This window comes from Cryptomeria japonica, chromosome 8 (genome assembly GCF_030272615.1).
Source record: "Cryptomeria japonica chromosome 8, Sugi_1.0, whole genome shotgun sequence".
In the NCBI taxonomy this organism is placed as follows: Eukaryota; Viridiplantae; Streptophyta; class Pinopsida; order Cupressales; family Cupressaceae; genus Cryptomeria; species Cryptomeria japonica.
In genome coordinates this window covers 400,304,979-400,331,298 of record NC_081412.1, presented here as the reverse complement: position 1 = coordinate 400,331,298, position 26,320 = coordinate 400,304,979, and the positions used below count along the sequence as shown (strand labels likewise).

Here is a 26,320-nt window from a genome sequence, read left to right as displayed (position 1 = left end):
CTGTTATGTTACCATGAATGAACCTTGTTTGGGAGAGATATATGATGGCACCTATGACTGAGAAAATGAAGACCATCATGAATGAGAAAGAACAAGATCCCAGAGTAACCTTTTTAAAATAGCTACACAAAATTATTGAAGAGATGGAACAAAATGATCGCCTCACTACATCTTCTTGCCTTTGCATTGAGTCTTGAATACTATAGTTTGTTGAGATCCTTTCTCTGTTGATGAGGTTTGCCCCATATAGCCAAGGGTACAAGGCAACACTTTGTAGACTCGTCATAGATTTTGGCTTGTGGGATGCTACTAGGATTCAATTCATGGATTTTGTACACTCCAATAACTATAGTATTGATGTTCGTTATGACAAGTTTAAGGTTGATTCTCACAATTGGTGGCACTTCCATGAGCAATCATTTACACATGTACAATCTCTTGTGATCAAAGTTTTATTGCAAGTAAGTTTTATAATTTTTATTTTTTATCATTTAGTTTTCAGTTTCATTTATAATTTTAACTTTTAAATTTTATAACTCATTAACTCTCTAATTTCGCCTTAGTAGATTACTAGTTCATCTATATCTGAGAGGAGTTGGAGTGCATACTCCATCCATTTAATAAAATGCAACCAATTGCACTTCATAAAAGGCAAAGGACTTAGCGTATACTGTATATACATTCCAACTTGTGTCTCATTTCACACAAAGAAAGTGGCTACAGGGAAGGGGATTTAAAGAAGTGGGATATTGAGTCAAAACATATTGACTTGGATGCTTCCACTTCTTATCTTGCTGTGCTTTCTGTTGAGGTTGAGCTAGCTAGTGAGCATGATAGTGCAATGGCGCTACTTGACATTGCTTGTGGTTCTTCTAATACACTAGTACAGTTGATTGTTGATACTTGACATTATTTTTTTAAATTTTAATATATATCACGACAATTGAGTTTTACTAATTGATATTGTAGTATTTTTAGTTTTTGTAGTGGTTTTGTTTATTATATGATGCTATGAGGTATTTTGAACTTGATTACTACTGCAAATATGTATGTACTTCTGATTTTTATATGTTTTTGTATGGACAAACCCAAAACAAACCCAACGCCCAATTGTTTTTAATTGAACTTGTGAACCTAAACCTGAATCAATACTAGGACCATTAACTTAGGAAGAAGTCGTTGCAGCTATAAGCTGCCTTTTTTGGATATGCAAGGGGTGCTGATGTCATTCTTTGGACCCATTTCATGTGATTTTGTTTTTAGTGTACTTAGACAGTCGTTATAATCAAAGTTTGTCAGGTAATTCAAACTAGCTATCATGTTAGCCTATACTTTTGATATTTAGGGGTAGATGATAAATTTGAACAATAGATAGAGTTCTTTTGACACAATAAATCCCAATTCTGAGCAATAGGAAAGCTAGAAGGACAGTGCAAAGTTGGGGATTGGGTGTGAGAGTATGTGAGATTTTCCATGAATTCTCATCAAAATGCACATTCCTAATTGGTTATCAACTGCGTATGCCACTGCTGCTATGAATATACAATGTTTGATTTTGGGCAAGTTAAAACATGTATCTGGTGAGCTTGATATGTTATGTTCTTATGCTTTACTCAAAGAGTGCTTGGATAGGCATATTGTGCAGTTATATGTATTCTTGGATTCATATTCAAGCCTAATGTTGGGTTTACCTACAAGATGAGGGCACATTGAGTTCTAGGCTTCACAAAGTTGTTTTAGTTGAATATCCATTCATAAGTTCAATATTTTGATTTCTTTAATTGCTGCAAAAAGCACCCATATTCCTTTCAAACTTGATCATATTAATGCAATTTGATTTCACTTTACTTGCTTTCTCCTTAATTTTCTCTTTATTTATCTTCTTCAACAAAATTGATTTTGTTTTCATTTTAATCCAGATAAATGCAAGTGATGACCGTAGTGCGTCAATAGTGGAGAGAAAAATTCTTGATGTGGTGCAAATGAATTCTGTCATGGCAGATTCCAAGCCAAAGTGCTTGGTAAGTTTTTGGTTATATTCTTCAGAGATCCTTTATATGCGTAAGATCTAGTCTGACTTATGGTAATTTCTTTTCAGGTGATTGATGAAATTGATGGGGCCCTTGGTGATGGGAAGGGTGCTATTGAAGTTCTGCTAAAGATGGTACACACTTGTAGATATTCTTGACACTTTATGTTCACATTTGTTTAATCTGTATACTTGTCTATGGCATCAGTTTCTCACATGTATGATTGTTTGATTGAAATCAATGAATGTGGCTGGTTGAATCCATATGTCTGCCGTTTGTCAGATATGTTATTGAGCTCTGTGCTTGGTATAGACTAATTGTCCTGTCATTTCAGTATATGGGAAAAAAACTAACTCAAATATAGAAGGCTAGATTGCAGATATGTTACTACTTATTAGTATAGATATTGATGAATAAATATCCTAACCTTTTGTAATAGTCATCATGTGATATTTTGTCTTCCTGCTGGAAGTTAAACTCGCTAATCTATGGCTACAACCAATTCTGCAGCCTTGATGTTACTCTAAGCTACCACAAAGACACAACAGCTGGGATGTGGATTGGGAGAAGAGGGGTGTCATAAAGGTCAGGCAAGAAATGGTTGTATCAGGATTCAGTATACATGAAAAATTGAAAAGGCGGAAACTTACAAATAACTCAATATCTGTCATAAGACTATACAGAAACATAAAATTCTAGGTGGCAACACAATTTTTTATTCAATATTTCACATCATAAACATAAAAATGAATTCTATAAAAGCAGACGATTAAAACCGTAGCAGTTTTCATTGAACAACAGTTGAGTTCAATATTTTTCATTTGCAATAAAGGAACAGTACAATTATGAAAATGTCATGAAAGCATAATAATTGTACATTTATACTAGTAACTGTATAGTCTACGTTGTATGTGTAACACCTGGCAATTGATCATTAATAGAAAATGGTAATTTATGGATAACATGAAGGTAATGTAAAGCTAATCTAAAAAGAATCAGACATTTGACTTCTTTTTTTTAACGAATATAAAAATGATTCTATAATCATTACAATTCGCATAAAACCTTAACAATTTTTTTTGGCATGACTGCAAAACTGAATTTGTTTGTTTATGGATACAAATTCACACTCAAAATCAGCAAGAGAATAATAAGCAGTAATTAAGTGCCATTTACTCTTCTAAACTGGCAAGTCACAAGATAAATAAGTACTTCAACATTTGCATGAAGCAGAATAGAGAGAGAGAGAGAGAGAGAGAGAGAGAGAGAGAGAGAGAGAGAGAGAGAGAGAGAGAGAGAGTGATTTCCACCCTGCCACGAAGCATTAGCTTCCCCGTGCTATTCCATTGGAGAAGCCCGACCCATCACAAAGGATCTAACCTTATGTGGACAACATACATGATGGAACCTAACTTGCCATGTGAATATTTGACAAGCTAGCATACCTATATGCCCAAGCATCATGTATGTAATGCACATGTTAATTGATAACAAAATATGGAAGAGAATGCAAATCAATCCAATCTATAAGCACTTATGAGTGTAAATCAATGATAAACAATGCTAGTAAGATATATTGTCATGATCACCTCACTATGATCAGGTTGAATAAAAATATAGTATCTAAAAATAGATCCATACTGGCATTAGTTCCAATAACATAATTCTAAGGCAATAACATTTAATCATGATGGCAATACCCAATTGATCCACATATTTTTGTTATTTAATCATTATCATTTCTTTTAGTCTGCTGCTGACTGTAGTCAAAGAACAGCATTTAGATAGTCATAACTTTTGCATTTCTAAGCCAAATTTAAAAACTCTACGTTCTGGAAAGGGGAAACAACAAAAAACATAACCCAGAAAGTGTTTTGTTAGATTCCTAACTATATGAGAGCAGATTTTTCTGCAAATTAGCTCACTAGCTTTCTACCCTGAATCACAATTTTCTGATAAGGTAGTCCTAACTCATTACTAGTCAACTTGAATAAAAACATTAAGTCTTTCTCATTTATTTTATGCAATAAAACTCTACAATTTGATATAAAGGATAATTGTAATTGACTACTTGAATTTTTTCCATATTCACTTCCCAAATCATTGGATCCTTCTAACAATTATAATGCATAATTTCATTGGCCACTGTAGCATCACACCATAAGATTGGATACTACTGTGGTGGCATATGTATTTATAAATCTCTGTTATGTCAAACTTGAAGTTCATTTCTTGACCCTAATATCATTATCATTAATGACATAATTATTTCAACCTTCAAGCTTACTATTTCTTTCTCCATCTAAAATGGAGAAAGCATGAATAAAAATAATATTTTTTCTTGCCAATGGTTAGAGCCTTAGTCACTGCATTTGCCAAATTTTGGTCACGAGGTTCGAAATTTGGCAAATTTTAAAACGTGAAAAAATTCGTTTAAAATTTTAAATTCGCCTAAAATTCGTACGGGTTAAGAGCATATTTTTATTAACAAAATATACTTTAAAACAATGGTTATTTGGATTTCTTTCAAGTCTGAGGAGAAGAAATCACACGCATATAGCCCAACAATTTATTCATGATGATTTTTTCACAGATGATAGCACGCGAGGTCATTCCTTGTTCTAGCAGTTGGTCAAGCTGAATCACGAACTTGTTGTACTCGATCCACAAAAAACAAGAACACATTGACTATATGCTTCGAGTCAGAGAAGGGTAATGCGGCTACTGTTTAATATATAATATTTCGATTTTAATTTTTAGGGTTTGTTTGTGATGCGGCTATTGTTTTTAATATTTAATTTCTCGATTTTAATTTTTTTTTAAATTTTTTATTTTAGTTTTCTGTTTTTTAAATAAAATTCATAGCTTCATATTTAATATTTAAACCATGTCTATTTGTTATTTAATTTTAGTTTTTACTTAATATATTAAAATTTAATATTTAAAAATATTTAAATTAGATTTTAATTATAATATATTCATTATTTAACATTTAAAATTTGGAATAATTTTTCAGAAACGATCAAATCGGAAGGAGGATGGCGCTCTGCAACTAGGGCATGCAACTAGGGTTGACGTGGACCCCTAGCAGCCCTGCTGGTGGAGGAGGCGTATGACCTCCTCCACTCCTTTGTTTCCTAACCTCTTGCCGAGTTGGGTGCATTTATTGCAGGTACGAAGGAGGGCGGAAGCAGTTAATGCTCGATGGAGGCAGGGATTAATGGGGCAGACTCAACCCATGTGCCCTTGAATAAAGCCGTCGAGGAAGCATTCATTGGTAAGTCCTTCCGAGACGCGATCGCTGGTGATGTAGTGCAGGTCTCGAAAGAGGTGAAATTCGCTTTGGTAAGTGCTTCGATTGTAGATTGTAATGGCTGGGGCAGAGGACGAGGTAAGGACCCTGCCTTGGCTCCTTGTACTCTCTTTATCTCTCCTAACGATGCCATGGCCGATGCCCTAGAACTTGAAAATAAAAGACTCCAAGACGTAGCTATTTTCTTTGTTGTTACTAATGTGGATAAATGTCTAGCGAGGAAATTCCTTGATGATTGGATAAAAAATGTATGGATTAAAAAGCTAGGTTTCAATTTTTCTTTCTTTAGAATGATTCATAATGGTCTTTTTGTTATTTTCTTTAAAGATAATAAATCACAGTTAGAGGTGCTACATAAACAATTCTGGGCCGTTGGCCAAACCACTTTTAGGGCCCTCAAATGGTCTTTTGATGCGATTAATGAAGAAATTCTGGCTATATCTTGCCCTCGATGGCTGTTAATTAAGAATCTACCTCCCATTTTTTGGAATTTCATTCCGCAATTGCTTGATTCGATAGGGAAAGTGGTTAGAGTAGATCATTCGACACACCTCGTCCCCAATTTGGATGCCAGAGTCTTGATATCCATCACAACTTGGGAGTAGACATTCCCAGATTTCTTGACATTAAATTGCGGAATGAATCCTTCACCTGCATTTTGGAAACCCTAGGGGGTCTGAATTCGTGCTTCCTTTGTAGAAGGGAAGGGCACGTCAGGCGCTCTTGTCCTATTCTGTCGAATAGATCCAAACCTTTCGATAACCCGCTTGGGTCTGGAGGGAATAAAGGTGGCCCTGCTCCATCCAATCCTTCAGTTAAGCCTTCGAATGAACCGTCTGTTAAAGATAAATTGGATTTGTTAAGTAAAGCCATTAATAATGCAGTGGCTAACTTCCCTAAGACTCAACCTACTGCAGCCATCTCTTAGATGGAAAATATCGATGACTCTAGCTTCCAGGTGGTCTCAAGGGGAAACAAAAGGTCTAAAAAAAATAATGCCCAACAACTGGCCTTGTAAAAGATTAGGGCCAGAGGGCATCAAAATTTTCAATCGGTCAAACCAGGCATAGTGCAAGAGGGGTCTAATACCCCCCCGAAGGAGTTGGCAAAAACCAACCCCCGCAAGGACTCTCATGTCAAAATAATTGTCAGGACTTTTGAAGGCATTGATCGTGGAGATGATGCTAGTAGGAGTAGGGCTGCAACCCCCCCTGCCCTTGACGATCCTCAATCTGCTCGCACAACATGTCAATCCCAAGTTGGGGTTAATCCATTAGACTCGATACTTGTGCAAAACGATTCGCTAGACCCTCTAGGGCATGAGGATTGCTCCCCTCATCCTATCCTCATCACATCCTCGACCCCTGCTCCTGTTAAAGCTAAGACCTTGGTTGATGATGACAATGTCCTTTATGAGATTATCTCGGCTGCTCCATCAGTTGTCAACTCTAGAATCCATTTCGCTCCTAAGATAGGAATGTCGGAAGGAGATTCCCAAGAAGATGCCTCCTATGTGGACATTCACGAGTTTGAGATAGAAACTGATTCAAGATCCAACTTATCGACCATTAATGGTGAGGAGCTTAAGGATGCAGATTTCACAAATGAGGAAATCTCTGAGGGTGAAGCTCTCACTAGGAGGAAAAGAGGGAGGCCTTTAGGTTCTAAAAACAAACTCTCTCCTGCGCACAAAAAATCTAACCGAAAGGCGAGCATCCCTAAGTGCTTTAACAACTTCAAGGCTGACAAGAATGGAAAATAATTATCTGTTCTCCATGAAATGTCTATCTTGGAATATCCGGGGGTTAGAATCCCCTAACAGGAAATATATTGTGAGAAGAATGCTGAGTAGTCATAAGGACTTGGATTTTGTCCTTCTTTAGGAATTTAAAGCTATTAACTTCACCTTAGAGATCAATCTAAACTTCATATGGAAGGACTCCCTCAAATTCTTCACTAAACATGAGAAAGGCAAAGGAGGGGCTACCATTCGTATTAACCCTAATTGGCATAACTCTATCTTTTGCTCAGGATTCTCCCCTTGTAATAGAGCTGTGTGGGTTACTTTCCATCATGGTGATTCTTTATTTGGGTTGTGCAACATATACGCTCCCAATGACTACAGGGATAGATCTGAGCTTTGGAAGTGGTTTGCTTCTCTTCCTGACACCCATGGATTTTGGGGGGTGACTTCAATATGGTCGAACACAAGGATGACAAGTCAGGGGGCATTGCAAATGAGTGGAAAGGTGGAGAAAAGCTTCATTGGGATAGAATGAAAAGCATGAAGAGATTGTTTGACCCATTAGAAGGATTAAAGCATGTTAATAAGGGCATATGGTTTACGTGGTGCAACTTCCAGAAAGCTGGTAGCAGAATTTACTCCAGATTGAATAGATTTTATACCAATAAGGACTTCTTCTGCTTTATCCCGGACCACCAAGGCTGCCTGGTGGTGGTCAGACCCTCCTCCCTCTCAGACCACCACCCCATCTTTGTTGAAATTGTTACTAGGAGTGCAAACAAACCTCATAGTAAAAATGGAGGTAAATTTATCCTCAACAACAACCTCCTCAAAGACCAGGATGTTCTTGCGGCTATTCATATAGTAAGAATGTTTAATAAGTGGAATCCCTCTAGTGGCTCCTACATAAACAATTGGGATACTTTGGTCAGAAGTTGGCAGAAGATAATTGGCACCATTGGCAAAAAGAAAGCCAAAGATGCCAGACAGGTTGAGCTAGTTCTATCCTCTAATCTGCTCAATGCAGAGCAAGCCCTTCAATATGACCCTAGCAACTCTCATCTTAATCTTCAAGTGGCCATAGCTAGAGATGAACTCCGGAAAAGGCAGCATCATAAGGCACTAGGTGCCCAAACCAGAGCCAGGATGCTCTGGCTAGACAAAGGAGACAAAGGCTCAAAGTTCTTTTTTAACATTCTGAAGCAAGAACAATGCAAGGAAAGGATTGATAAGCTATTAGTGGATGGCAAGGAAATTTCTGTTGACGAGGAAATCCTGAGTGAGTTCATCAAATTCTACAAGCAACTCTTCTCCTCCGAGGACTCTCCCACTTCAAGGGCTACAAGGATCAAATGTAAGGAGCTTATACCTAAGCTTGTATCTCCCAATGAGGCTATCTCTCTTAGTAGACCCTTTTTAGCGGAGGAGATTATTAGAGCTATTAATTCCCTTCATAATGACAGCCCCAGGACCGAACGGGTTTACCATAGAGTTTTATAAGGCTAATATTGCATGGGTCGTTGATGATCTTCTTGAGGTCTATAATGAAGCCATCAAGACCGGAACTTTGGGAATTAACATTAATAGAGGATTGATCAAGCTTACTCCCAAAGAAGGGGACAAGGCTCTAATCCAAAACTGGCGCCCTATTACTCTACTCAATGTCTCTTACAAGATTCTTGCTAAAATGCTTGCCTTAAGGCTCGAAAATATCCTCCCCAAGTTTATATGCCCCACCCAAACCAGCTTCATTAAAGGGAGATACATCTTGGAAAATCTGATTACAAGCTGGGAGGCCATGGAATGGGCTAGAGTCTTGGATCAAAAGGTGGCCATGTTTTTGTTAGACTTTGAAAAAGCCTATGACAGGATTGAATGGGGTTTCATCACCACCATGCTCCAAGCCTTTGGGTTTCCCGAGATCTTTTGCCAGTTTGTTAAGGTCCTTCTTAGGGATGCTCATGCCCAGATAGAAGTGAATGGCCCGATTTCTCATTCATTCGAGCTCGGTAGATCTATTAGGCAGGGCTGCCTTCTTGCCCCTGCTCTTTTTGCAATTGCCTCCGATGCTCTATTTTATCTGCTGAGGGACAACTCCCACTCCCCTAGGGTTAAGGGAATCTCCCTCCCAGACAACTCAGAGCTGATCAACATCCAATTTGCATATGACACTGCCCTTTTCTTTGAACTATCAAAAGAGAATTTGGATGCTCTATCATCGAAGCTCTCCTTGTTCTGTGACACCGCAGGGGCTAAGATCTCCCAACCCAAATCTACCCTGCTCGGATGGACTGAGAAACCTCTAGACTGGCTCTCTACCTATGGGTATCAGTGGGGAGGACCGAACACAATTGTCAGATATTTGGGGATCCCTTTTGCAATCTCTCCTTGCCTTAAGGACTTGTGGGCATGGATTAAGGGGAAGATTGAATCCAAGCTCTCCAAATGGAAAAAGCACTATTTATTGCTAGCAGGAAGAATGCAAGTGTGCCAAAAGATTCTCTCATCTTACAGTATTTACTATGCATCTGTATGGATGTTCAATAACTATTAGATCAATGAGATCCAAAAAACCATCAGAGACTTTCTATGGTCGGATGGAAGAGGTCACAAAAAAGCTCACTCAGTCAAATGGGATTGGTGCTGCATGGATAAATCTATTGGTGGTCTGGGTCTTAAGGATTTGAAAACCCAAGGGATTGCATTGGCTGCCAAATGGATTTTTCATGTTCTGGAAGGTAATGAACCATGGAAAGTGCTCATTCGTAATAATATTAGCATGGGGGTTCCTAAAAAAGCTAAATCTTGGAAGTTCCTCCCCATTAGTGATCTACTAGCTGTATCTTTTTCAATTTCTATCGCAGGCTCTGTTATCTTTAAAACCATCCGGAAAGCATGGGAAATTATTAGATCTAATGTTGGCAATGGTTGGAGCAGCCGTGTTAATCAAGTGTATGGGGATAGGTCAATCTGGTGGAACTTAACCCATAAAGATAAGCCTCTAGCCCTTACTCAAGTGTGTTCGGCCAAAAAATGGGCCAGCAAAGGTATTTGTTGCTTCAAAGACATCATAACAAACAGAACTTTGATCCCTTGGGAAGAGCTCTCTGCTAAATTTAATCTGCCTCTTTCTAATAAAAGGACATGTAACATCTTGTGCAATGCTTGTAATTTCCTCCAGCCTCCCATTGCTTGTGATGTTAGCCGCCTTCTCTCCTTCACTTCGTCCGATGGAAGCCCGATTGGGAACCTTAAACCTCTGGTTATTTATAAAACCCTCTCCTCTGATTGCAGCATCCTCAACCATCTCAACTCGATCTGGTATTTTGACTTGTTGCGAGCTCAATGGGTTCATATCTTTAAATCTCTATGGGGGTCTCCATTGGCTCCGAGGAAGAAAGCCTTCAGATGGCTGTTACTTCTTGACAAGCTCCCTACCAGATCGGACTACACTAAAGAGGACCTGTGCTCTATCTGTAAAGTCAGGGAAACCAGTAGACATATATTTTTCGACTGCATTGTTGCTAAGGAAATTTGGCTTATGTTTGGATTTACTCTTCCTGTGCATTGTAATATTCTTGATGTTGTTACAGGGGTCATTAAAGGACTTAAGAAAGATACTGTTGTGTTCTAGAATTTACTTTCTGGTGATATCCTTTGATATTTATGGAAAATTAGGAATTTAGAAAAATTTCAAGGGCAAGTCAGGGTCCTTACTAAGTCTTTTCGAAGTCTCACCCTCCACTCTGTCTGCACGCAGGTCACTATGGTGTTCAGGCTTAACAAAGAGAAGTTCCAGAGGTTCCTTTCAGATGGACATGCCATAGTATTCATTTTCAAGCTATCCCATGGATACACTTGGGGGAGAACCAATGCTGAGAGAACTCCTTTTGTGAACGCCCTCGACGCTCTCACGGAAGAAATCAGAGGCAATGGCCACCAGGTTAGACAACAAAAGATGCAATCTGCAAGGATGCTGGATGATTGTGTTGGTTGAAAATTTTGTACACTTGGGGAAATATACAAAATTGTGGTTTCAACCACAGCACATGAGTAAAAACTCTCCTAATTAAGGGAAGGCTCCCCCTATCTAACTACAACTTGGAAAATAAAATGGGATGGGACAGCTGTCTTTCTTCTTTCTTCAAGAAAGACAATATCCTTTTCTCTTCACAGAAAAGGATAGCGATTGAATATGAACAACAGTAACTACTTTCAAGTGAAATGAGAGAAAGGAAATGAAGTTTCCTGAAAGTGCAAAGACTTCCGTCACTTCCTTTGGGACGGGACAGCAATATCAAACTCAAAGACTTGACTATTGGAAGTCCTATCTACCCTTTGCTATATTAAATTTTTACAATGAATAAAAGATAACAGCTCAAAGACTGGAATAATCTATTCTTTTAACACAAAGACAAGAACTAATGCAAGCTCAAAGACTTGCTGCTATTTCTTATCAAACAATAATTTTTCCTCAAGAATAGACGCAAGCTCAAAGATTTGCTGCTCCTTCTAGAGATTTTCCTATTTTAATTAATCTTCACTACTTGCAGCTCAAAGACTTCAAATCAGATTGGACTAAGCTCCTTTAGAAACACTTTGCATAGAAGAAATAAAAAGATTCAAACTCAAACATGTAGCTCAAAGACTCAAAACTTGAGTAATCCTTCTTTATTATTTTTCAAAAACTTTCAATCCACATACAGAAGCTCAAAGACTTCTTGTTGTAAATTTGGCAGAGTTTTTGCTTGCTTTCCAAAAGATATATTTACAATGGACCTCTCAAGTATTTATAAAGGAGGAGCCTTGAGAAAAAGGTGGGAGGATCCTAACTAACTTGAGAGATTCTCTCAACCACCAAGACTCATTCAATAAATAACTGAGACTTCATTAATTAACTAAGAGTTACTCTAACTAACTAAGACTTATTCCAATTACAGTCCTAATTGGACACAACTTGTAGTTGCCTTACATGTAATTACAAAAGTGCAAGTAATGTGTAACTTGCGTTTTACAAAAATACTTTTACATGTAACTTGTCAAAACAAAATTACAACTAAAAATTACAAAAGAGGGAAAATTCAACTAAGTATTGAAAAACACTTAAGTTGCATTTTGTGAAGACACGAATCTTTGAAATTTTCGGATGCTCGCTTGTAGTTCCTCGGGATTCGGTTCATTGGTGTTCTTAGCAACAACCATAGTCTTCACAATAGTGTCGTGACAACAGAGGAGCGCGGAATTGTCTTTATCCAGGATAGACTGGATCTCATGCAAAAAGGTTTGGTGTTTCATCAATGCTTGAATTGAAGCTGCTGAGAATTGTTCGCTCCTCCATTCATTATGAATCCTCATCTGTAAATCAGCAAGAACCTCTTCTTCCGGAATCGGCTCTCCATCCTGACTTACCATATTGCAAGAGGCCCTTTCACAATGTGAGACAATACCTCGATTGACTTCATCCCGGAATCTTCTTGCATCACTGATCTCCTCAATGAGGGATTTAAGAACAAGGGTCTTGTTTTCCATGAGTTCCTCAAATTCCAAGTACATGACCCTGGAAGAGATGATGGCGTGCTCCTGCAAAATACTCAGCTGTTGTTGGGGCATGGTACGCCAGATTGCCAGACTTTTCTCAACACTTTCCAGATTCTTTTTGAAAGTGTTAGAAGTCTGATCCAGTTTCTCCTCAATGGTTTCCAACTTAGACATTATTTGAAAAATGTCTTTTACCACTTGTACACATTGATCATGAAGCTGATCAACCTAGGAATCCAGTGCTTGTACTTTCTGAGCAGCCCTTTCCACTCCACGAATCGATTCTTGGGAACTAGAAGAACCTATGGAGTTACTCCCTTCAGCAGTAGGTTTTGTGATTTTATGAATGACTGCCATGAGCTGTCGATTTTCTTCTTCTAGCTTGTCTTTCTTTGCAAGAAGATCGTCGCACCTTTGCACTAGTGAAGCAACAGAAAACTGAGCATCATGTTTAATGACCTCATGTGTTTGCTTGCCCAATTCTACCCTTGTGACCTTATAATCAGCAGCTGACATTTCATCAAGTGGTTTATTTGCAATAGGCTCCACAATTTCAGCTACTTTCATCTTGTTGCTATCAACAGTTACCCTAGAGATAGTCTTCGCCTTCTTAGCAACTTTGGATCTGGATTGTTTGAGTTGCTGGTAGTCAAAGGCATCAGGTGAGATCTCTCGCTTCTTTCTTTTCGGGGTGAAAGAACTAAGCCATGGAGGCAAAGTCATCAACTCACTCCCTGTAGCAGCCGCAGGCAAAAGAGAAGCAGTTTCTGTTTGAATTACGGTGGTCACCCTGGGAGGAATATCTGTTTGAATAGCGACCACGGTTTGCTCAGTTACCAATGGACATGAAGATTGCCTCATGAATTCTTCAAAACCAGAAGTGGAAGTATCGATTTCTGATAACTGAATGCAAGTGGGATTATTTTCAGGAATTTTCAACACACTTTCTCGTTGTTGATCAGGAGAAGGCTCGTATGCTGAAATGGGAACTGCATTCTGAGGAGACTCATCTATGAGCAAATCAGGAGGAGAAAGAGGCGTCTCAATGGAAACTGGAGGAATGACCTCATGAGGCGAGTCTGAAACTGGAGACCTAGGTGCATCGTCAGATTGCTGCCCCTCTTATGGATTATCCAGATCGATCACCCGAACATGGAATCGTGATTTCTCCTTCCCACGAGTAGTCGTCTCCTCAGGAGGAAGCACTATTGCACGACTAACTTGTAACTTGATCCTTGTGCCTGAAGATGAAGCACCCTCCTTGTTATCAATCTGAATCTCAGACTTCCGTCCAAGAGGCCCTATAGAATCATCTTCTTTACCAACCTTGATTTTGATAAGTCTAACAGCATTGCTTTTCAGCCATGCGTTAGTGTTGGCCAAGATAGGCTGAAATCTGTCAAGGATGGAGACGCACTCCTTGTGTGACCATTGGATCAAAGGAAGTGGAGCTTCCTCAACCCTTCGTGAAATGTATTCAGGATCAAGTATATGCCCGTCATGGATCATCCCTTGTGGGATATCCACCAAGTTCAAGTCAACAATTTGCTCAACAGTGAGCCTGCAGTAATCCATCTTCAGAACTTCGACTTCCGTGCGGAGATCTACCCAGATGTTTTCAATGCGATGAACATGCACAAAGGATTTCTTGATCTTCTCCATCATACCTCTATAATCAAAATCAGCTCTAGGTTTGAACCTTTTAAGCTTGATTTCCTACAATTCAACCTCCATGGTCTTAGCCTTCATAGATGTGACAAGGGAGTATCGACCAATTTTCAATGGGTTTGTGCTAGAGATCCCCATTCCAACCTTGTGTCTAGCAGACTGAAAAGCATGAACAGCCATGATCTGTCTTCCCAACTCCATAAGAATTATCTTATCGGTTGGGTATCTTGGAAGCATGTATGGCTGTCCATCATAGCATCCAATCCTCATATAGGTGAAGGTGGGAAATTGCAGGAATAAACACCCATACTCAGACACCTTGACCCATGCCTCATCTGATACTCTTTTGTTTCTGAGATCCACGTCAAACTGACACATGAAATATCCAAAGAATGCATCTTGGACTCTTTTGAAATGCAGTCTGCTAGGTTTCAATGGCAACTGGTCATAATATTCCCAAACTGGTATAAGCGAGCGATCACCCTTGGTAGAAAGACCTGGAAAGTGTCTAAGTGACGCTGCTAAATATACCAGATAAGAATTCATGAAGAAGGTCATAGTGGTAGGAACTGCTGCAAGTTGTTCGCACAAAGCATCGCTGATGATTTCACCCCATGAAATGTGATGCGACTGCCATATGAACATGATGAATTGATACATCCATGGCTCAAAGACATTAGAGTGCTCAAGGCCCATCATCCTACTGAGAAGAGTGATGGTGTCTCCTATCTTCCACTTGAAATCACCAGGGTACAACTTTGCCCATCTTGAGAAGGAAGGACGTGGCTCTTGGATCCACCTATTGATGTGTCGCTTGCAATCTTTTTCCCTTTTCACATAATACTCTGCTGCACTTTCTTTGGTGATTTCCATATAAATAGGTGCAGGAGGTATTTTGAAGACCTTCTTGATTGTATCCGCATCAAGACGAATTATAGCTTCACCATCATCATTTTTGATGACTCTTGACTCTTTGTCAAAATGATGGGCGCATGCAAGAACAAACTCAGGTTCTAGGGCAGCCACTGGGAAAGAAGATGCATGATGGATATGGCTGTCCAACAACCGCTGCAAGTTGTTATCCTGTGGATCTTCTACCCTGTTGATGAATTCAGCCATATCGACGTGCCCTATTTCCGTGTCCCTGATGCGATCCAAAGGAGAAGAAACCTGGGAAGGTGCAACCTCATTCTGGTATTTGTCATATTTGTATTTCATTTTCTTTGGAGTTGGTGATGCCGACAAATCTGACATCGATTGTGAACCTGGAATGCTGTGATGAAGACTTAAAAGAGTTAAGGCAACATCATAATCAGCTGCAAATATCATTCTTCCTTCTTTAAATGGGTAAAACTTTGATCTCTGAATTTTACGGTTTTGTGAGAGGAAGAGGGGAGATATGGAGAAATGGGAAAATCTTGACTTTGACCAATTTCGGATCTTGGGAAAATTTTCGCAAGTATACAAGTTGGAAAGGACATACATGCAATCGGGGTTTTAAAACCCGAATACAAGTATACTTGTAAATTTGAAAATGGAGAAATGGACGTAAAATGAGATTCTGACTTGCGGGAAATGATGGAAACGGAAAGTACGGATATGGGAAACGTGAATGAATAGAAACGGGAATATCTGGGAAAGTCATTTTTATGAAAATGGGAAGAACTCTTCAACATGTAATCCGGTTTTTAAAACCCGAATTTGCAAGGGAGGGGTATTTCACACTTTTCAAGCTTGGAATTTTAACCAAAAATGGTTAAATTCCTTAACCGTAGGGGAAGAACAAGAATTTCCAGCGAACTTGTAATCGAGATTAAAAATCTTGAATACAAGTTACGAAGGAATTTTGAGAAGAACAATGCAATTCAACAATTGCATTTCAAGGGGAAGATTTCTTTCACGAAAACCAATTTTTTTGGGGAAGAACATCACATGCCAAAAAATGTAACTAAATAACGAAAAATAAAGAAAACAAGAAAATAATAAAATGAAGAGAAGAAAGGAAGGAGAACATACCTTTCTTAAAAATGCAAAATGCTTCTCCAATAATGCAACAATTCTTGAGATGAAGAAGCACAACTGGAATATCAAACCCTTATCACGTTTTTTGTAAGAATGCCCCAAATATAGCAGCAATCTTAAACTTGGAGGACCAAAATGCCAATGAGAGTGTGCATCCAAGCAAAACGCCTAAGGTAGAGGAAAAAGCAATGATCCAAATGATTGAAAACGCTGCCAAAGGGAGAAAACGTGGCCAAAGGAAATCACGTGGCCACCATAATAAACTCCAACGACATCATTAAATGGTGCGAAAACCCTCTCACCCTCCACGGCTAGGTAGAAGAAGACAAAACGCTTAAGGAGATTGCAGATTTATGAAGTAAAAATGCCCAAAATGTGGGTTTAAAGAACCACGTTTTTTGCTGATTTAGCTCCAAAAACCAGTCAATATAACCTCCATTTGGCATGAAAGATGTTGATGATTGCATGAAAATAGGGTAGAAGCAAAAACGCCTTCCTTACCTAAAAAATCTCCACAAAAAATTGCTTTGAAATCTTCAACAAATCAATTTTGCTTGAAAATCGGGTTTTGGGAGACACATGACAAGTTCGATTTGTCCAAAATGAAGCAAATCGGGTTTTGGATAGAAAACAACAAGTTCAATTTTCACTTTTCCCTCTTTCATGTCAAAATCGGGTTTTTTAAGACAAATAGCAAGTTTAATTTTTCACTTTTTCACTCATCAAGCCAAAATCGGGTTTTTTTGGACAAATGACAAGTTTAAAATTGTCAAAAATGCACTTTCATGTCAAAATCGGGTTTTTTGGAGCAAACTGCAAGTTTAAAAATACTTGTAAAAGGGAAATAAAATCCCTACAAGTTAAAAACACTTGCACATATGTAATGGGGATTTAAAATCCCTATTACATGTGAAAACCATTAAAGTAGGGGTTTTTTGAACAACTTGCAGTTGAGCCAAAAAATCCCTATTTTAACTAAAAATGACCAAAAGACAATTAAAAAGATAAAAACAACAAAGGGGAACTTTAAAATAAATTACAAGTGACATATTTAAAATAAAAGTGCACATGTAATTGATCAAAAATTCCCCTACAAAGACCATAACAATGAATATCATTAAAACTTGCAGTTTGAAGAAAATTCTCCACCTGCAGTCTGGGTTTTAAAACCCAAAATTGAAGGAAAGGCATAGCAAACGAACCCAGAATTGGACGAAATTCGAAACGTAGTTCGAGAATGGACAGAGGATCAAGCCTGTCCAAGGATTAGTCAAAATTCTGCCTTGGGAAGCGTGCCATAGAGTAAAAATTTCAATTTTTTCATAAATTTTTTACCGAAGTGGTCCTTCATTTTTGAAAACAAAAATGAGGACAACAGATTGCAGGCTTTTCTGGATGGAAGGACCTACAGGATGGATCACTTGGATGGAATCCAGGCATACACCATGGACAAGTCTTTTTCGTTTTTTTGTCATTATTGTAATTAGACTGGCGTATAGCGGTTACTGGCAAATCACTTACATTTTTGTATAGTTACTAAGTAACAAGTTGTTCCTATCTTGTACAGTTATAACGAACTGCTAAAACAGTTGCATACTTGTTTGTAATCCGGTTTACTAACTATATCAATACAAAAAACATTTAAAATTTGATATATTTGTTAATAATAATTGAATCAAAATTTTAAATATATTAATTATAATTTTAAAAAATTTATTATAATGTATTTAAATTTAATATAATAGTGTTTTATTTTTATTGATTTATTACTTATATTTAAAAAAATCAAATTTATAAAGGCAAATTTAATCACGAATTTTTTGCGAACTTTTTCCCCTTGTCAAATTTCGTCCGAATTTAATGGCTTGCAAACACGAACTCGAACTCGAACCTTGTGACATAGGTTAGAGCACATGGCTCTTTTGTTGACTGAACCAAAATTTACATAGAATCTGTTTTAACTTTTCTAAGAAAACTTCTACTAAGTTAAAGACATGCTGAAAAATATTGTTTTATGAATTTTATTTCCTGTGACAGTTACAGACTTTGTTGCAGACCTTACTCAGATGCATTACCCAGTTTTTTTTAAAGATAAGAACCAACCACATGAGTTGTATCTGTATATATTCAAGATGCTAGCAATATCTACCATGATAATTGCCATGGGACAATGGATTAAGGTTAAAACCAGAGAATTCCTTGTACCTACAGCCCATGAGAATGGCAAACCCAATTTGAGTCATGAAAATAATTAATAGTTCAATCAAATCTCTCATGTCATGGGAAACTCCTAATTCCATAAACTAAACTAGAGATGAACATTATTTTTTCAAATCTTACAAGAATAATGGAATATAGGAAATTTTCACAAAACAAACCTTCTTCACATTCTACAATTTATTTCAGAAGTGCTCAAGTAATTAGATTCATTTTAAACATATTTTATCAAAATGTAATTAAAATATATCTCAGGAAGGATAGCACAACTCAGCATATCTCTATCATTGACTCTGCCTTTAATACTTTGTTTTCTTTTAAAGGCCATAGTGAAGAATAACACAACTCATCATTTGGACAACGTCAAATTAAAGCAATATTGTAAGGTAATCATGCACATGCCCAGCAATATAATGCAATGACAGATCACTTTATTAGCGATTGAAAGAAGAAATCAAGGAGCCAGCCATTATGTCACCATGGCTCAAAATGCTTTGATTCAGCTTATATTTGCTCAAGAAAGTCACTTATAGGAAAAAAACAATCAAATTTTGAGATTGACAAAACAGAATTTCTCCAGGCAGAACTTGATGAATCAAGTAAAAAAAACTTCCAACCTACTACTGGCATTCTACATAAGGATTGCATTTAAATTTTTACAAACAGAGAGAGCTGAACTAGAGGTGATAATAAATTAAATAAACACCCAACTACCTTACATTACTAGTGAATAAAATGGACACATTTTACAGTTTTGAAAGTCATAACATCTGTTGTTTACCCTATGCAAGAGTTAACATTGTTCTGCCTTTTGACTAGGCTTACCAGAAGTAAACAAACGCAAAGAAGCTTATGCACACTGTAATTATTTTGCTAACAATTTTGCTATGTCGAGTGTTGTTGCCTCAGGTACACTAAATACCCATTGCTCCAAAAGAAAATTGATCTTCAACTCTCACAGAGACATCATTACCATCTTCGTAAGAGTCATAAGGACTCGCAGTCTCCTCCAAGATGTCATGACTGTGGGAGTATATTTTCCCATAGGAACAATAACATTTCCTCCCTTCCAATAAAACAAAGGTATCACATAATTTGATATTAAAATTTATTTTATTTTATCTTTTGAATAATATTTAAATAAAATATATTGTACATAATTTTTTTATTAAATATAATATCATTTACTACCAATATTATTTCATTTTTTTAATTGTAAAATAAATAGATAAAAGGAGAATAGCATTTGCATTCCCGTGCTGATTCTAGTTTAGTTTGGTTCTATTAATGAAATGTCAAGATACTACTACATATTACCAAGTAGCACCTTATGAAGAATTTGTCTTATGACTCAAAGCTGGTATGAGCTCTACTGATTATCCAAATATCAAATCCCAAAATACCTAATCTTATTCGCACACATGCAACCTAACTACATGGATCTAGGTGAGTGTGTGTGTATTACTTCCATCATGACAAGTTGTCCCAATTAGCTAAAACCTTCTCTTCAATGATACTCTCTCTCGTACCTGAAGAGTGCCGCTAATTCTTGTCAAACTAACATAATCATTCATCATTCATCACCATCATAATCATTCTTTAAAGACTGAGAGCATAATCATACCATCTTGCGTAAGTGTTTGCTATTAAATAATTAATACACAATAATTCAATAATCAAGCTAGACTAATTATACGGGATGTGACAGTATGAAAAACCAGTGGAAGCATATCTTCTAATAGATATTGTTTTAAAAACCATTTAGTGTCTGCATTTTTGCAGATCAAGAATTGTGTCCAGAAGTTTCAATAGTTCGGCTGCTATGGTCAACTTGTGTGTTGAATTGCAATGTCCATCAACAGGGTCTCTACATCATCCTAGAGGTCCTCAATTTACACTCATCTTTTCCATATCTACGAGACTTACAAAACCCCACTTCTTGAGAGGAACTGACTCATAATCAGGATTTGTTTGATTTTAAAGAAGAATCTTCAAAATTCGAAACATAAAGCACAAGAAATGTGAAATAACATGATAATTTTTAAATAAAATTCAGGATTGCATGAAAATCACAATTAGATGGAATACCTTAATAAATTAGAGATTCGAGTAACTCCATGTCTTAGAGGAAGAGGGCTATAGCACTAATTCATGTAAAGTTATTTCAATTTTAATTGAAGATCAAGTTATGAACTATGAATGCTATATATGGATATGAGGAATTATGTCAATATCTAATAAATTTGATTTTTATCTGCAGGTCTGAAGGAGAGAGATCATTTAATATTTTCTATGTCTTCTCCAAATGAATTCAATTGGCATATATATCATTTAGGCAACCGGTCAATTGGTGTATTGACCGGTCATGCCTTTTAGGCATGACCGATCAATGCACCCATTGATCGGTGCCTTTACAATTATACCATTAACACAATGCTGATTATCGGTTCAAAAACCCCCGATAGCATATTGTAATATCATAGTATAATGACTGATCTATTTAATGAATCGGTTCAGATAAACATCGATGATTCAAAGTGCACGATGAATATAATCCAACCGGTGCATTTGTTAACCAATGTTTAATGCCAAATGAAGCGGTGTATTCATTAAACCCGATAACAAATATGCTCGATATAATTAAGCCCAATAACAGATGTGAATCGGTGCCAATGTTTATGCATCCGATAGCAAGTATGTATCGGCTAATTTAACCCGATAACTTAATGATAAGCAATGTTTGTACAATCCGATAATCATATGTAATATAAATCAGACATGAAGCATGTAGATGAATAACAGAACAAGGAAGGTTAGGAAGATCTTATCTTGCATAAGCTACCATGCATTAACACTCCCTCTTAGCTTTGGAAGATAGATAAGGCAACCTGATCATGTGAGAAATCACCAAAACATGTGATCTGTAAGATTCATCAAGATATCACCTAACACATGATATCAGTATTGCCTAACACGCAATACTTAAGGATAAGTCTATGAGAAAGGTTAGTTTCTCATCATATCCAAGTTGTGATAAGTGCAATAACATTTATAAATGTTTATCACAACATAGTCATGGCACATCCATGACTTACCAGAGATCCAACATGATCAATGGTTGAGATATCACCTACACGTGATCAGTATTGCCTAACATGCAACACAAGGATAACCATATGAGAAGTGCTAAGTTCTCATCATATCCAAGTTGTGATAATGCAATAACATTTGTACAAATGTTGTATCACAACATAGTCATGGCACATCCATGACTTACCAGTGATCCAACATGATTACTGGTTTGACTATTATAAGATCGTCACCTTATGATGTCTACATACAAGTGTTTAGTATTTGAGAGATCGTCACCTCTTAGATATGAACACAGGTGGCAAGAAGCCAAGAGATAGTCCAAACATGACAAAGAAGTTTACACCTTAAACATCTTAAATATATGTAAGTATAGATTACAAAGCAGATTACCTTTCTATCATACCTAAACCCTTTCTGAAGTGATCAACCTTCACTCTGGAAAGTGGTTTGGTCAGAATATCTGCAGTTTGATCTCCTGTACACACATATTCTAACTTTATCACATTCCTGTCAACCATATCTCGTACATAGTGATATGGAATCTCAATATGTTTGGACCTGTCATGAAATACTGGATTTACAGAAAGTTTTATATAGCTTTGATTATCACACTGAATGACTGTAGGTTTCATAGGTTCTCCAAATAATCCCACGAGCAATTTCTTTAGCCATACTGCTTCTCGGGCAGCCATTGAAGCTGCAATATATTCAGCCTCTGTGGAACTCTGAGCTACTGAAGATTGTTTTATGCTGATCCAGGATATCATGGTTGACCCTAAACTGAAGCAGCACCCTGAAGTGCTCTTTCTGTCAGTCACACTGCCAGCCCAATCTGAATCTGTAAATCCATGTAGATCTATGTCAACCTTTTCATATTTAAGACCAAGCTTTAGGGTACCTTGTAGATATCTCATTATATGCTTTACTGCAACCAGGTGTATCTCCTTAGGTTCACACATGAACTGACTTAAGGCATTAATAGCATAGCAGATATTTGGCCTTGTATTTACTAGATACATCAGGGACCCAATTATCTGCCTGTATTGAGTGGGGTCAGTAGGTCTTGATTCTGCTGCTGCTTCTTTAAGTTTATGGAAGTTGGTTTCCATAGGAGAGGTCATGGGTCTGCAGTTTAGCATTCCAAATCTTGTCAATATGTCCAAGGTGTACTTCCCTTAGTTCAGTACAATATTATCAGAATTTTGCCATACTTCCAATCCTAGGAAGTAATGAAGAAGCTCCAAGTCTTTCATATCAAATTCTGTGGATAGATCTTTCTTGCATTGATCTATTAGGTGATCATCTCCTGTAATTAATAAGTCATCAACATATAGAATTAATATTAACATATCACCTTTATTTCTTTTGAGGTAGAGATTAGGATCTGCATCATTCTTAGAGAAACCCAGCTTTGAGAGATAGGTGTCAATTCTTTCATACCAAACTCTGGGAGCCTGTTTGAGCCCATAAAGAGCTTTCTTGAGTCTACACACATGAGACTTTGCATCATGAATTTCAAACCCTTCAGGTTGCTCTAAGTAGACTTCTTCCACGATCTCGCCATTTAGGAATGCTGTCTTAACATCCATCTGATGTACCTTCCACCCCTTTGCTGCTGTAATGGCTAGGACAACTCTTACTGATTTGTACCTGGCAACAGGTGCAAATGTTTCTTCGTAATCTATTCCTTCCTTCTATGAGAACCCTCTAGCTACAAATCTGGCCTTGTGTTTTTCAATACTGCCATCTGCAGCATGCTTGATTTTAAACAACCATTTAGAAGACACGACAGACTTCTTGGTTGGCCTAGGAACAATCTCCCAAACATCATTCTTCATAATGGACTGATATTCTTCAGTCATGGCATCTATCCGTACTTGATGTTTGAGTGCATTTGAAACATTGTTAGGTTCAGCTTTAGAGAGATCATTCATAAGTGCAACATAGTTGATGAATTTATTAGGCCTCTTGCTTTCCCTGAAGGTTCCTGAAGGAGCAGCAAACTTCTGATCTTCTACTATAGTTTTGGTGGCCCATAGTGGTCTTTTCTTGCAATTATCTATAGGTGGGTCTTGTGTTTCACTTATAGTTTCCTCAAGATACTCCCTTTGAAGCTCAGGAGTAGGTTCTTCTTCTAGGTTAGGAGTAGGATTATGAATTTCAGGTTCTATTGTATTTTGGGCTCTTTTGAAGGCTAAATTTTCTTCGAAGATTACATCCCTACTGAGTTCAATATTTCTCTGCCCTTGTACATAGATTCTGTAGGCTTTAGAAGTTTCACTGTATCCTACAAGTATTCCCCTTTTTCCAGAGGGTTCTAGTTTTAGTCTTTTCTCTTTAGGTACATGAATATAGACTGGACACCCAAATATCCTAAGATGGTTGATATTTGGATTTGTCTTGGTAAAGACTTCCTCAGGAGTTTTATCTTCAAGGTGTGAATGAGGACATCCATTTTGTATGTACACAGCAGTGTTAGTTGCTTCTGCCCAAAGGTTCAAGTTTAGATTTTGATCTAGTATCATGGCTTTGGCAGCTTCTACTATGGTCCTATTTTTCCTTTCAGCTACTCCATTTTGTTGTGGATTATAAGGTATTGTCAACTCCCTCTTAATCCCAGAATTTCTACAAAAGTCTTTAAATAGTCCTGATGTGTATTCCCCCCCATTGTCAGTTCTCAAGGTTTTAATTTTGTTTTCAGAGAGATTTTCTGTTAATGTTTTAAACTCTTTGAACCTACTTAGGATCTCTTCTGATTCTTTACATTTCAGAAAGTAGATCCACGTCTTCCTAGAGTAGTCATCAACAAAAATTACATAGTACAAAAATCCCCCTAGCGAGGGTACGGACATAGGTCCACATACATCAGAATGAATTAACTCCAAAACTTTGCTAGTTTTCCTAGTACTATTCTGAAATGCATTTTTGGTATTTTTACCTAAGGCACACTTGTTGCATGCCTCTGAATGATATTGCTTCAACTTAGGTAGACCTGTGACAAGGTTTCCCATGGTTGACAAAGCTCTATAATTCAGATGGCCTAATCTCCTGCGCCATACTTCATTTGCATTAGTTGCTTCATGGATCAATGCTAGATTGGGCTCTGTACATAGCTCATACAAATAGCCTTGTCTTCGACCAATGACCTTAGCGTCTTTGATGGAGGATCTCTTTGGCCAAGCCAACACCTTGTTTTCCATGAAGGTCACTCTGTATCCTTGATCTTCTAGTGCTGATATGGAGATTAGATTTCTTTTGATGCCTGGAACATATAGTACTTCTTCAAGTCGTAGTGACATGCCTGTCTTCAGTTTGATGGTGCAGGTTCCAATTCCTCTGACTGGATGTGAAGAATCGTCTCCGATGGTTACTTCCTCATCATCTTTCTCTATCATGGAGTCTAGTATTTCTCTAAAGCCGGTGATGTGTTTGGATGAACCATTGTCGATCACCCATGAGTTAGATTTGTTTGAAGTATGGCTTGTAAGTGCTGAGTAGAGGACATAGTTCTCGGAGTCATTTTCTTTTCTAGATTTCCTCACTTTTGCAAATGTGGCTTGCTTCCCTTTCTCCGGACAGTTTGCAACATAGTGTCTGAATTTGTCACACCTATAACATTGAACATGTGATAGGTCTTTCTTAGAAGTGTTCTTGCCTTGTTTAGCTTTTCTTTTCCTGAATTGCTTCTTTTTGTATTTCTTATTGATGTTTGTATTTAGGACTTGCAAGTCTTCATCTGTATTCTTCTGTTTTATTCCTACCTTGTTCAATCGGGATTCTTCTTGTAGACAGTCATCTCTTAGTCTTTCAAACTTAGGATATTTGGACCTTGCACTGATGCCTTGGACGAATGTGCTCCATCCACTAGGCAACCCATCTAAAGCAATGAGTGTTAGTTCTTTGCCTCGGATCTCGTAGTCTAGAGTTGCAAGTTCATCTTTTAGAACTGATATCCGCATGAAGTAGGCGTTGATTGTCTCCCCTTTGTTCATTGTGATATGATTTATTTCTCGTTTTAGTGCTAGACTACGACTTGCATTTGATATCTCAAATGTCCTTTCAAGTGCCTTGAACATTTTATAAGCCGTCTCCTGCTTTCTAATGATGGGCATTATATTATTTCTTACCCCATCCACTATTATTTTAATAGCCTTATCATTTCCCTCGATCCATGTGGATTTCTCGGTTTCATCTTCTGGTTGTGCACTTTCAGTTTGGACATATGAATCAACTTTGTTTTCTCTTAAAATCGTTTTGATTCTAAACTTCCAAGCTGAAAAATCTTCGCTACCTCCGAGTCTATCTTCGAATCTGATAGCGTTGGCCATTATGGAAATGTGATGTAGTTTGTAACTTAGTCCTTGAATTTTATCAAAATTGAATAGCCTAAGGTTCGATTACCTTGGCTCTGATACCATGTAAAGTTATTTCAATTTTAATTGAAGAACAAGTTATGAACTATGAATGCTATAAATGGATATCAGGAATTATGTCAATATCTAATAAATCTGATTTTTATCTGCAGGTCTGAAGGAGAGAGATCATTTAATATTTTCTATGTCTCTCCAAATGAATTCAATTGGCATATATATCATTTAGGCAACCGGTCGATTGGTGTTAGGCATGACCGATCAATGCACCCATTGATCGGTGCCTTTACAATTATACCATTAACACAATGCTGATTATCGGTTC

General features: G+C 37.4%; 1 protein-coding gene across 1 annotated transcript in view; it reads left to right on the top strand.

The window, feature by feature from the left end:
* The window catches only part of LOC131079450 (uncharacterized), a 163,074-nt gene that overhangs the window by 64,217 nt on the left and 72,537 nt on the right, over positions 1-26,320 (top strand). Inside the window, exons 7-8 of the mRNA XM_058017404.2 lie at positions 1,920-2,021; positions 2,099-2,164. Of these exons, the coding sequence (XP_057873387.2) occupies positions 1,920-2,021; positions 2,099-2,164 (168 nt within the window). The remainder of the gene's footprint in view (positions 1-1,919; positions 2,022-2,098; positions 2,165-26,320) is intronic.